This window comes from Arvicola amphibius, chromosome 3, assembly GCF_903992535.2.
Source record: "Arvicola amphibius chromosome 3, mArvAmp1.2, whole genome shotgun sequence".
NCBI lineage: Eukaryota > Metazoa > Chordata > Mammalia > Rodentia > Cricetidae > Arvicola > Arvicola amphibius.
The window spans coordinates 7,377,332-7,389,486 of NC_052049.1; the positions used below are offsets into that span (position 1 = coordinate 7,377,332).

General features: G+C 52.1%; 1 protein-coding gene across 1 annotated transcript in view; it reads right to left on the minus strand.

Annotated features, from left to right (window-relative positions):
• Nucleotides 1-334: 334 nt before the first annotated feature.
• LOC119809184 (death associated protein) overlaps nucleotides 335-12,155 on the minus strand; it is a 46,016-nt gene continuing 34,195 nt past the window's right edge. Inside the window, exons 3-4 of the mRNA XM_038322056.1 lie at nucleotides 2,440-2,482; nucleotides 335-1,544 (exon numbers count right to left, since the gene is read on the minus strand). Coding sequence (XP_038177984.1) covers nucleotides 1,431-1,544; nucleotides 2,440-2,482 — 157 coding nt within the window. The 3' untranslated portion in view covers nucleotides 335-1,430. The remainder of the gene's footprint in view (nucleotides 1,545-2,439; nucleotides 2,483-12,155) is intronic.

Below are 12,155 nucleotides of genomic sequence, written 5' to 3' on the forward strand. Positions count from 1 at the left end.
TGAAATAGGTAAGTGTTGTGCATATCAGGAGCTGTTCAGTATCACCCCTGGGCTTACTACTACTAATTCTTTTAATGCCTGGAAGGACCTACCCGGCACAGGGCCAGCTGCTGGACCCATGCAGGACACGTCAATCAACTGAATTAAGCCTTTCCGTTTCTGACAGTTACAGAGGCGACTATGCTCAACTTGCCCAGTGCCCAACAGTTCAGCTCTGTGTGGGAAATTGGCGTTGATGATATCCATCACGTGTGCCTGTCTGTACTTCCACTGAAAGAGCCGGCAGCCCTGGGGAGCTGAAAAGGGAATCTGAGACATAAAAGGGAGACAGAGGCAGAATGCAGGAGCTTTATTATAATCAACATATTCTCAATGTCATTAAGATTATTAAATTTATTTAGAGAAACATGTCACATTCAGCGACCTAGAGCCCACAGAGGCACACCAGGGATAGCTCAGAGTACACGGAACATGGGCGGCCCCTCAGGTTGTTGAACTAAAAGGGACTATGGACGTTTCAGGAGTTAGGTACCAGAAGGGAAGAAGGTCTGCACAGGGGACCTGGTGTTACCTGCTCTAAGGTCTTTCCTATATTTGGTCCCATAGGACAGAGCAAGGCTGTGGGTTCCATGGCAGTGCTGCACCCAAGCCTGGGTCTCTAGTATGAGCCTTGGTTCTTGGTACTGAAGAGGCCTTCAGTAATTAAGAACGAAGAGACTGACCAAACAGGGTCTCGAGGTGTATGTATGTCCTGCTCCCTGTTAGGCCCACTCCCGGGATACCAAGTTGATCATAAGATTCAAGGAGCCGGCCCCTCCTTCAGTGAAATAGCACAGGCCTGGTGAATAGTTCCAGAATGGCTGGTGGTGCAGATGCTGCAGGTCACAGAGCATCGGGACAGCCAGGAGTACTCTGTGAGCAGCACTCTAGAAGGTTCTATGTACGGCTAAAGGAGCCCTTTAACTTTTCTGCAACCATGGACCGGGGCCAGTACAGGGTATGGTAGGGCAGGAAATCACAATTTATAAAATCCTTATCATAGTGTTTTGCTTTTCTAACCTTATCAAATCTCTCCAAGGTGGCTTCTTCCTTTTAGGACCCAAGAGTAAGTACTTTAAGTGATTGCCAGTAGGAAGGACTTCCTCAGGACTCGCCATGTTCTGCCAGTGGCACTTCTGGGGGGAGGGAGGGGTCATGGTACGGTGACCCTTCAGTGACACATAACTCGGACTCTAGGAAAACTTTTGCAGTTGGAGCCTCTCTAGTTTTAAATATGGAGATCTGAGACCGTGGCGGTTCACTTTGCTTTGTCTTAGGCTTCTGAACTTAGTAAACTGCCCGGAAAGCACAAGTTCCTTTGGTCAGGGGAGCATCGTAGGGGGCAGGCCTGGGTGCTGCGGCTGCAGAGGGCACTGGGGCCTGGGCGCAGGTCACTTGCGAGGTTGTTGGATATGCTGTGTTCTTGGAGAAACATGCTTGTCCATAGAGGCATGCGGCTTCTGGTGGGCCACTTGTGCAGCCGCCGGGGGAAAGTCTTTGTCACCCTGCGAGGAGACAACACACAAGCTGGTTAACAGGAAGTGAAAGGGGTAGAGAGACCGTTCTCCAAACCCTTTGCTGCAGGGCTGGGGATGAGTGGCTATCAGGCTACCTCTGCGGCTAACAGAACCACGGAGCGGAGGCTCGAGTCCCCATGGAACAGTGATGGTGCCTGCAGGTTTGCCTGGAGAAGATCCAGCTTTTGTCCCTTCCAGGTCTGTTTCTGTCATCTGAACTGGACGGGCCAAATGCAGAGTCTCAAACTAGGATCTGGCAGCAGGGCTGTGGGCAGGCCTGAGGAAGAACGGGTGGGAGAAGCCTGCCGGGACCCGGAGAAAAGGGTGGGCTATGTTCTGCTTCTTATGCCAACAGCGGGGTTTGATCTGGGCAAGGGTAGACAGAACCGTGTAATCAAGGATGAATCTGGCCCCATGTCCACAGTCGACCTGCCGTGGGCTGGCTGGCCCTATGTCTTAGATGGCTGTGACAGTTCTGTTGGCAAAGTTGTCCCCAGCAATGGTGGCTTCCTCAAAGGTACATGGTGTGGCAGAAAACATGAGTGTAGTCTGAGGGCAAGCAAACAAAAGCAGTCAGGCAGGACACACATGGGCATGCTGAACTGGTATTTCATGTAAGCCTCCTTTGTCATCCGCTGTACTGACGCTGGGAAAACGTGTGCAGGCCAGGCTACTTAAGGCCCAGAGCCCTAGCCTGCGGTGACAGGTGATTCGGCTGCACGGAGGCAGGTGCTCAGCTGTGGGCGTCACTGAAGCACTAGTGCTTATTAAAGGCGCAGGCAAGAAGAGATTGCATGAGAGTTCATGCGCCCACACTCTTCCAGGAGCGGATCAGGTGCAGGACCGCGCCGCTCTGATGTCTGTGTGCAGAGGTCACACTTACCCGGGCAATAACACCGGAGATGTACACTGTTGGTTTGGGCAGGCTGGAAAACAGATGGGGGAAAAAATGAGGATTTAATGAATGATTCACACAAGGGAAAAAAGAGCAAAGCAGCTGTGGAGAGTCCAGAATGAGCAGTGGCGGCTTCTGCCACCGAGGAGGGAAAAGAGGAACGGGGAAGCCGACCTCTTTCCTCTGTTGCTTTGTCAACAACCAGGCTGGGAAGGGGGTTGGGGGGCTGCAAGGCTTCGGGGCCATGGGACTCAGGAGATAAGGGGCTCAGAGCGGCAGGGCTCAGGGGGACGTGGGGCTCAGGGTGCTGTGGGGCCACTTCTGAGGTTAGTCCAGGAAGAGAGTGGAAATGGATTGCAGCAAATAACAGCTGAATTACATAAAAGCACCGATTCTTTTGTTGCTAGAATGAGTGAGACTGTGAGTCTATGAGACTGGAAAACAGGCTTCCCTGAAGCGGAGCAGAAATAGCTTCACACGGGGTATTATAGGGTTCCCAGAGTTCATGGCTTCTGGAAGTTTCTAAGTTGGGAGACTCAGAGTCAAAGCAAACTCCTGGCCTTGGTGCCTCCCCCAACCCCCCAAGAATTATAAAGGCAAAAACCACTGAAAACGAAAAACCAAAATTATGTTTATGGGTATTTTCCTGCATGCTTCTGTGTAGCGCTTGTGTGCTTGGTGCCCAGAGAGGCCAGAAGAGGGCGTCAGATCCCTCAGAGCTGGAGGTGCCTGTGAATTGCCCTATGGGTGGTGGAAATGGAACCCAGGCCCTCTGGAAGAGCAGCCAGTGTTAATAGGTGTTGAACAATCTCTCCTGCCTCACAACTTGAAACATAAGTGTTGTGTGTGTGTGTGTGAAGGTCAGAGGTCAACCTCAGGAGCAGAACGCAGTTCTTCAGACAAGGCCTCTCTAGCCTGAACCTGGCAAGTGTAGGCTGGACGGCCAGGGAGCCCCCAGGTTCCGCCTCTCTGTAGTGCCCCCAGCATTTTGTGTTTTTAAAAAACTTTAATAGGACATATTAATTGTATACGTTTTCTTTGTGTTAGTGTCAATTCTTAACACCTTAATTCATATTAAGCTCCCTGAAACTGTCTACAGTACTGAGGGGCAGAATGTAGCATCGAAGGAATACGTGTTCCCTGAGGGAAAAGAGATGAGCCCAAACACGTTCAATTGCTGCAGCCTCACGCAGCTACTGCGGCGGCTCTCCTTCCCAATTCCTGTGGATCTGGTCGTATTCTTTTCTTCATTTTTTTTCCCCTTACAAAAGTAATCACACTGTGTCAGAACCTGAGATATGGCAGGCATATGTGTACATATAAAATCCTGTTATGGGCACTGATTTCTGGGAGAGATGCATGGAGCACAGTTCATAACCACGACGAGTCGGAAGCAGGGAGCGGGGCACCATGAACTAACGTCCCCGACAGAGCCACACCTGGGTTTGAGATTGATCTAAATGAGTTTGGGCGCTCTGGTTATTTTAAAAGCCCTTCATTGTCTACCTCTGCTCTTTTGACTACTACACAAACACTTTGGAAGGTGTTAACTAAGCATGACTAGGCCACTAGCTGCCACCAGCCCCGAACAGTCTGAAACCTACAGCGTGAACGCCGTTTTGCGACGACCCCCTCCCTACTGATGAACCTGGTAGGTACATTGATGTCTCTGTGTACTTGTGTGTATAGAGGCCAGAGGCCAGCCTTGGGTTATTCCTCAAGCACCATCCACCCTATTATGTTTGTTTGACATAGGACCTCTCGCTGGCTTAGCGTGTGCAGGACAGGTCTGGCCGGCTGGTCAGTGAGTCCAGGGAACTGCCTGTACCCATGTCCCCAGCACGGGATCACAGTGCACTCCCCCACACCTTCTGAGCTGGGTTCTGGGACTCGGCCATCACGCCTGTACGGCAGGGGCTTTGGCATCAGACCTCTCTCCTACTCAAATGCACTGATTTAGGACTTTCTTTGGTTTGTGTAATTGCTTCTGTGGTTGAACAATTCATTGGAAGCGATCTGAACTCGCGTTCCTGGACCATATTAACTTCTAGGGAATGCAGTCACTTTTTTGGAATAAACGCTCTTACTACATTTGAAGCAGGAGCTGCATTTTGTTCTGATGGTATGTGGAAGCATTCAGAGGCAGACTAGGGACAAAGTCACAGCCCAGAAAGACTGGGGCAGAACATGGGACCAAAGGGAGATCCTTGGGACGCTGTTGTGCTCAGTGCCAGGCTTGCTAGGCAATGGTTGAAGTATCTTGTGAGCTTCTAGCCCACCTCCCATAGTTCTGTATCTGGGTTATACCGCAGGGCTCCTCTGAAGGAAGCTACAGCTAGGCTGTGTGTGTGTGTGTGTGTGTGTGTGTGTGTGTGTGTGTAGGCAAAGGTCCTACTATTTAGAAAGTGCACGAATGCTTACATCCTAGCGACTATAGCAAAACCACTTGAAATTCCTCAAGTAGTTTCTGTTGCTCCAGGAGTTGAAGAAACTTCACCTTACTGAACAGCTCAAACATCCCGGTGTCTCTTGGTTTCGCTGACTGCTTGTGGTGGGGCTAACTGGGTCAGAGCTTTCTCTACTGCATGCCAATTTAACTGCAGAGAGGAGTCAGCTTGCTAATTCCAAACCTCCTCATGTAGCAAAGGGGCTGTGGCTGCGCAGTCTCAGAACATGCTGGCTACTTCTGGCAGGGACCACCCTGGGAGCTGCAGCTGCAAAGGCACCAGGCCCATCTGTCCGATGTGCAGCCAGCTCTGAGGAGTCTTTGGGGAGGGCTGCTGTCCTGGTACCACGGTGAGGAAGTAATCAGAGACTGGAAAGGATGAGTCTAACCCCTTCTTACACACCAAGGAACTTACCACTCTAGCCCCAAGATTCACTGTGTTAAAATGGCTTGGAACCCTGAATTACTGTGTCATAGCTGCTGTCCAAGTTGTCTGGAAATCAGGTACCAGGGACCTCCCATCAGCACCTGCTCCCGGGCATCAAGAACAGTTGATCATACCGCAAGGCTGCCTTTTGGGTACTATCCCTCTACCTGCCTCCTCTATCTCCACTCTAGTCACGGCCTGCGGGTATTTGCTGAGTCAAGCAGGACAAGTGGGTGGAGCTTTGCACTGAGTGACAGGAGGTGTGAGAATCAGGATAGGAGGAAACAGATGTGGCTCCAGGGCAGGTTGGAGACAAGCCTTTTCCCGGGCCCCACTTTAACATGCTACCACTCCCTGAGTCTCCCCCTCATAACCTTAAATGGTTGCAAGGGCTTGAGGGCTGGAAGGAGACTGCAGGGGTAAGAATGACCTCTCTATCCCATCTATCACAGGGAGGCTTGGGGACACGACGGTCATAAGCTGAGGACCCACGGGGAGCTCAAGGACAACCCTTGAAGAGTGGGTAGCTCAAACCAAAGTGCATGATGGTGGAGCTCTGTGGTAAGGAGCTGGACTGAGCGCTCCAGGGCTCCAGATACTGCACCCCTACGTGCCCGAGGGTCTACAGCCACAAGCACCTACTTTGCAGGCTCCATTTCTCTGATGGAAATCTTTCTGGCCGGTGCTGTTTGGAAGACTCGCCATTGTTTTCTCTCAAGAAACGGCAGCCACCCCTGCCCTCCCTTGGCCTCAATTTTTATTTATTATGTATACAATATTCTGTCTGTGTGTATGCCTGCAGGCCAGAAGAGGGCACCAGACCCCATTACAGATGGTTGTGAGCCACCATGTGGTTGCTGGGAATTGAACTCAGGACCTTTGGAAGAGCAGGCAATGCTCTTAACCTCTGAGCCATCTCTCCAGCCCCAAGCCTCTCCAATCTTTAAAATCACTTAGTAAGATTTCAAGGAACTAGGCAGGAAGCAGTGGTGCACACCTGTAATCCCAGCACTTGGGAAGCAGAGACAGGCGGATCTCAGAGTTCGAGGCTGGCCTGGTCTACAAAGTGAGTTCCAGGACAACCAGGTGTTACACAGAGAAACCCTGTCTCAAAAAAACAGACAGACATACAAACAGAAAACTGAACAAAGATTTTGAGGAACTGTGGGCCAGAAGGAGTTAGTTCCTATTAGAGGCAGGAGTATTTCCTAGCCACTGAGGGAGGCAGCTTCTTTGTCACCAGGATGGTGACACCAGGTGTCCCACACACAGGTCAGTGCCATTTTCCCATCAAAATCCACATTGAACTCTCAACAGGGTCTGTTGTCAGAGGCTGCTTGTTCGTTTCCCAGCCGCTCAGACCCAAATAATCACACAGAAGCTATATTAATTAAATGACTGCTTGGCCTATTAGCTCCAGCTTCTTATTGGCTAGCTCTTACATCCTAAACTAACCCATCTCCATTAATCTGTGCATCCCATGAGGTCGTGGGCTACTGGCAAAGTTTCAGCAGGCTCCAGTGGAGGTGTCTGTCTCCAGTGGCAGCCACATGGCTTCTCACTGACTCTGCCTATTCTCTCCTCCTCTTAAGTGCTCGGGATAGCAGGTTAGTCCTGGAAGCCACACTCAGTCCCCAGGTTGTCCAGGGCCCATGGCCACCATCACAGGCACCTTTAGTCTGAAGAGCCTCACACTTGGGGTATTTTCTTCTGTATGTGACTTTAAGATACAGCTTTTTAAGGGAAGCAGTAAATGCAATCAAAGAAGCCCTTATTTGATGGACCTCATTCAAATCTATTTAAATATTTGCTTTTTGACGTAATTTTTTTTCTTTTAAAAACTGCCAATTATGCCTACAACATTTAAGCAACCCACAGGGAGCTGATGTGTAGGTTACTAGCTCATCGAGTCTTCCCGGCAAGTATCACTTTAGTCTGACGGAGGAAACGGCAGGCCCAAGAGCTGCAGACTTGTTCTGAGTCCTGGTGCTGAGCTCAGGGGCTCTCAGGCCACCCTCCTGCCTGGTAACTTGCCCCAGTGTCTCAAACAGCTCAATTTATGACCTTCAAGAGCACAGTGGAGCAAAGAAAGGCTCCAAACTGCACTGAATCACAGTACGGAGGACAGGCCCGAGGGGAAGGGCCAGAGGGAAGGTGGCTTCCAGTCACCAGAGGGTAGGGCCAGGTTCTCCGATGGTCTGCTGGGATCCCAGCTCTGCTGCTGAGCTAGCTGGCAGACCGTGGTGTGGCTTAGTTGTGTGTAACAAGGATGGCACCACACCCTACTTCCTCAGGTGCTTGTGTGGGTGTGCAACACACTCATAGGGCCTAGCAGACAGCACGCACTCCCTAAGTCAGCTGCTAAGATGATGACGACGGTGACGGGGACGAGTCCCCACCTGCTTCCCGGGCATGCATTTCTAAACAGCTTGGGTGTTTTATCCTCAGCTCCTCCAGACATATGGAGTCCCACCCTGCTTAAGCACAGTAAGCGGGGAAAGGTCTCCAATCAGAAAAGACGCCATCACCAACCCCAACCCCGCACTGCACGTGAAGGACAGACAGCCTCAGCCTCACTCTGCTTGGTCTGGGTCTGACCTGATCCTCACAGCTGCTGCTTCAGCTCCTAGTTTACCCAAGTCAAGACTTGAAAGAAAGGGACTTGGTGCCCAAGGGCAGTGAAAAGCTATAGCTGGGCCCTGGCTTTGGCCTCAACAATGAGCTACCAGCTCTGCCACCTGAGCAGGAAACTGCCTAAAGGGACCCATGCTGGGATACGACAGGTCAGCTGCATGTAGCCACATCCAGAAAGTTTCCCGAGGGACCGGGAGGGCTGTCCTGGTGGGAAGGTACATGAGTGTTCAGAAAAGGATTTCCCTCTAGAATGTCGCCTGGCAAGGCAGGGGCAGGGTGCCAGAGTCTTGACGTCTGTTTCTAGAAAGGTTTAGCAGTGGCACGAGCGGGTGCCTTTCCTGAGACCAAACCTGTGGCAGAGTCCTCCTTCACCTGAAACACGCTTCCAGGGATTGCCAGGCTGACCCGGCACCAGGAAGCCCCTCACAGGCCTGACATCCAGGTAAAAGAAGACACTAAAGTCAGCCAGTAGCACCACTGGGCACTTCCAGGGCATGTCTTATTGCTACTGGACCAACAGGGCTCACGCTGAGTGGCGAGGACATCACAGTCCCTCGGAGGGGCTGTGGAATCATGCCCCCACCTTCACTGAAACCGACGGCCACTTCCCACCAGCAAGGGGAGCATATTGCCAGGGCGGGGCTCAGCTTCAGGCAGGGCTAGGCGGCCTCAGGCAGGGGCTGGAATGGCGCTAAGTCCCTGAGTGGGCACAGCTGTGCTGCTCTGAGCTGGCGACTTTGTGGGGCAGCGGTGCTGACCCTTGGATGTTACGGTTGCGCTCTGTGAGTGTGACAGACCCGAGGACTCCATGCTGAGAGGAAGAAGGACAAACTAAAAGAAGGGCCCAGTTGCCGGGTGGCTCTCGTGGAACGCATACTTCTTGACTACCCTTTGCTTCTTGACTACCCTTTGCATGGACGCAGAGTTATGACACCTTAGGAGCAAACCCTGGGTGTTTATTTCAGCTTTGTTTGGGACCTGTGGCCTTGTGTGCCCCCAGAGTTCCCACCTGGGGTGTTTCCCAAAGCATCTCCAAACAAACAGGCGGAAGAGTCCTTTCCTGCCACTCTCTGTCCTTTTAATACCTTTCTGGCCTGGTCTTCTACTACTGGGGTTATTAATTTCACGGACACCTGAATACTCATTAGTATGGCTGGTGCGTGGAGGCTCCTGTCTCACCCCACTGCACCCAGACGGGGTTTGTAATGGTATTCTTCAAGTGTGCCGTCGGAGGCTGCTTCCCGCTTGCTCTGGATGTCCCCACCAGGTGGCGCCGTTGGTCCTCTCAGAGCATCAGGAAGCCCAGCATTTTCTAAGGGGATCATTGTCAGGTGGGTCTCGGTGGAGGTGGAACTCAACCTGAGCACTGCCAGTGTGGCTAACCCGAGAGCGAAGGACCCAAGCCCTCTCTTTGTTACATGCCACTGGCCGTGTTTCTCAAGAGGGCTAGCAGATGTTCACGGTCAGTCTGGTCTTAGAGCTGCTTGGCAACGAGAAGCTTCCTCACTGGAGTTGGTCCCAAGTGCCTACTCCTTCCTACAGATATCCTAAGTCCAGGGCCTGCCTCTGCAGGACAAAACCTCACTCAGTCCGTTCTCCCAAGTGTCCAGAGGTGGCCAGGGCCAGGGCCAGGGCTCCTGCTTGGGGCTCTAACGCACTTCTCTCTAAGGCTTGGCTGACTGGATCTTGAAGGCTGAACCTTCCACATAAGAGAAGCTTAACTCCTAGGGCTGGGTGAGGGTCAGCTTGGCTTCCACTTAACGCCTCACTGTGCACTCACTCAGGACACAATGTGAGAACCGCCAGCTGCTTCAGGAGGGCCTGTGACCTTCGCCTTATCACTAGGGAGTTCCCGAGAGCTGTTCTTGGCTAGGACTCTTAGGACCAAAACACCGAACCCTTTCTCTGCCCCCCTTTTCTTGCCTCTTTCCCTGACACAGAGGACAGTCATCACCGGTCCTCCATGACTGACCTCTCCTCACAGACTCTAGCTGTGGTGAGGACCTCGGCGCCCAAGAGTCACTCCCTTCGTCCCACAGTAGAGGAGAGACCCCAGGCCATGCAAGTCCATCCCTGCTGTCTCTGCTTTCACCGCTCTGGAGCACAGACTAAGTGTGTGAAGGGGCGCTGGAGGGTGTGGGTTATGGAGACAAAGGCTCTGGGGCCAGATGGGCAGCTTCCTGGCTTCATTATCTGTCTGTAAAATGGGAGTGAGGTCCACTTGTGCGACAGCTGGAAGCTTAAATGAATAACCCTGTGGCTGTGTGTAGTACACACCTGTCTGCAAGCTCACATTTGGGGGCAACGGTGGAATTAATTTTGTCTTCTGAACCGTCACTTAAGATTTCCTCCCAGGGGGACACTAAGAGGGACGCATGGATCGCCCTGGGGAGGGGAATTAGATGAGACCTCCCAAGTAAACTTGGGGTGGGGGGGCAGTAGAGGGAAGGGGATAAGGGATGAGATTGTGAGGGAACAGGATGATTGGGGGTGGGGAAGAGGGAAGAGTAGGAGAGCAATGAAAGAGATATCTTGATAGAGGGAGCCATTATGGGGTGAGGGAGAAACCTGGTGCTAGGGAAATTTCCAAGAATCCACAAGGATGACCCCAGCTAAGTCTCCTAGCAATAGTAGAGAGGGTGCTGGAACTGGCCTTCCCCTGTAATCAGACTGGTGAATACCCAACTCTCATCATAGAGCCTTCATCCAGTAACTGATGGAACCAGATGTAGAGATCCACAGTCAAGCACCAGGTCAAAGAGAGGGAGGAGGGATTATGTGAGCAAGGCTGGGGGGGGGATGGGGGAGGGTACAAGGTCATGACAGGAAATCTACAGAGACAGCTGAACCAAGCTCGTGGAAACTCAGAACTCTAGATTGGCAGCTGTGGATCCCGCATGGGACCAAACTAGGCTCTCTGCAAGTGGGTGACAGTTGTGTGGCTTCGTCTATTTTAGGGTCCCCTGGCAGTGGGACCAGGATCTAGCCCTGGTGCATGAGCTAGTTTTTTGGAGCCATTCCCTATGGCGGAATGCCATGCTTAGCCTTGATGTAGCGGACAGGGGCTTGGTCCTACCTCAACTTAATGTGCCATGGGAGGCCTTACCCTTTGGGAGGAGTGGGTAGGGGTTGGGCTGGGGAGGAGGCGAGGGTGGGGTGGGAGAAGGAATGGAAGGTGAACTATGGTTGAAAGTTTCTGTTGGTGGAAGGCAGCCCCTGCACATGAAGTGTCAGGAGTGGGACCTGTCTTTAGTGATGTCTGGAAAGCATGCTGGAATCAGGTAGGAGATACCTGCGTGCTGTTACCCGGAGAGCCTGGGAACAGTCTGTGTGATCATCAGGCCGTGCATAAAACCACACACACATTAAAGGCTTTACAGGCTCCTTGATTTCAGTAAGCAGCACACTTAGAGCTCCCCCATCTTTGCTTCTGAAAACAGCGGTGTTTTTAGGGTATTCTTTTGAATTTCAATGACAAGGAAGTCCACAGAATCGCCGGTGCTGACTAGGCAGGTACTGAAAACTCGGCTGTTAATTGTTACGCCTGGAAATAAAATCCAGGTTCGAGGGTCGTGCTTTACAACGACAGGGTTTCTGGGGGGGGGGGTATCCACAGTTCAAAGGACAAAGTGTGTGGTTCTAGACTCAAGCTTGACTATGGCTCCCAAAGGAGAAAACCCTGACGCGACACCTGCTACTGGAGCTCCCACCAGCTAGGGCGGATGATCAAACCCGGACCCACACACCATATACATCTGCTTCCATCTTCAAGTCAGCGGTGACAGAGGCAGAACCCAGCAACAAGAGCGGAGAAGTGGTGATTTCACCTCCTCGGGCTACCTTCTGCCAACCGCGAGGCCATGAAGCTATGCATCTAGCAAGAATCAAAACATGGCCAAGAGGACAGCAGGGGTCCGAGCCTGGCATGCAGATTATGTACCCAGTAGGAGGGCTATGACTTCTTTACTGCCGGACACACAGGATGATGTAACCCTCTTCGTCACTCGTGGTGGAGAGGGCCTTGATGAGCTGCGAGCATCGCTCTCCTCTGGCTTCTGAGAGGACAGCTCATCGCCAGCCTGCTCTGGAGATGCGCAGACTCAGTGCTACCTGTGTGGAGATGCTAGCTTAGGACCCCTCCTTAGATCATAGCAGCCGCTTGCCCTTCTTCCAGAAGTAGCAAAAAAGAGAGCCAAG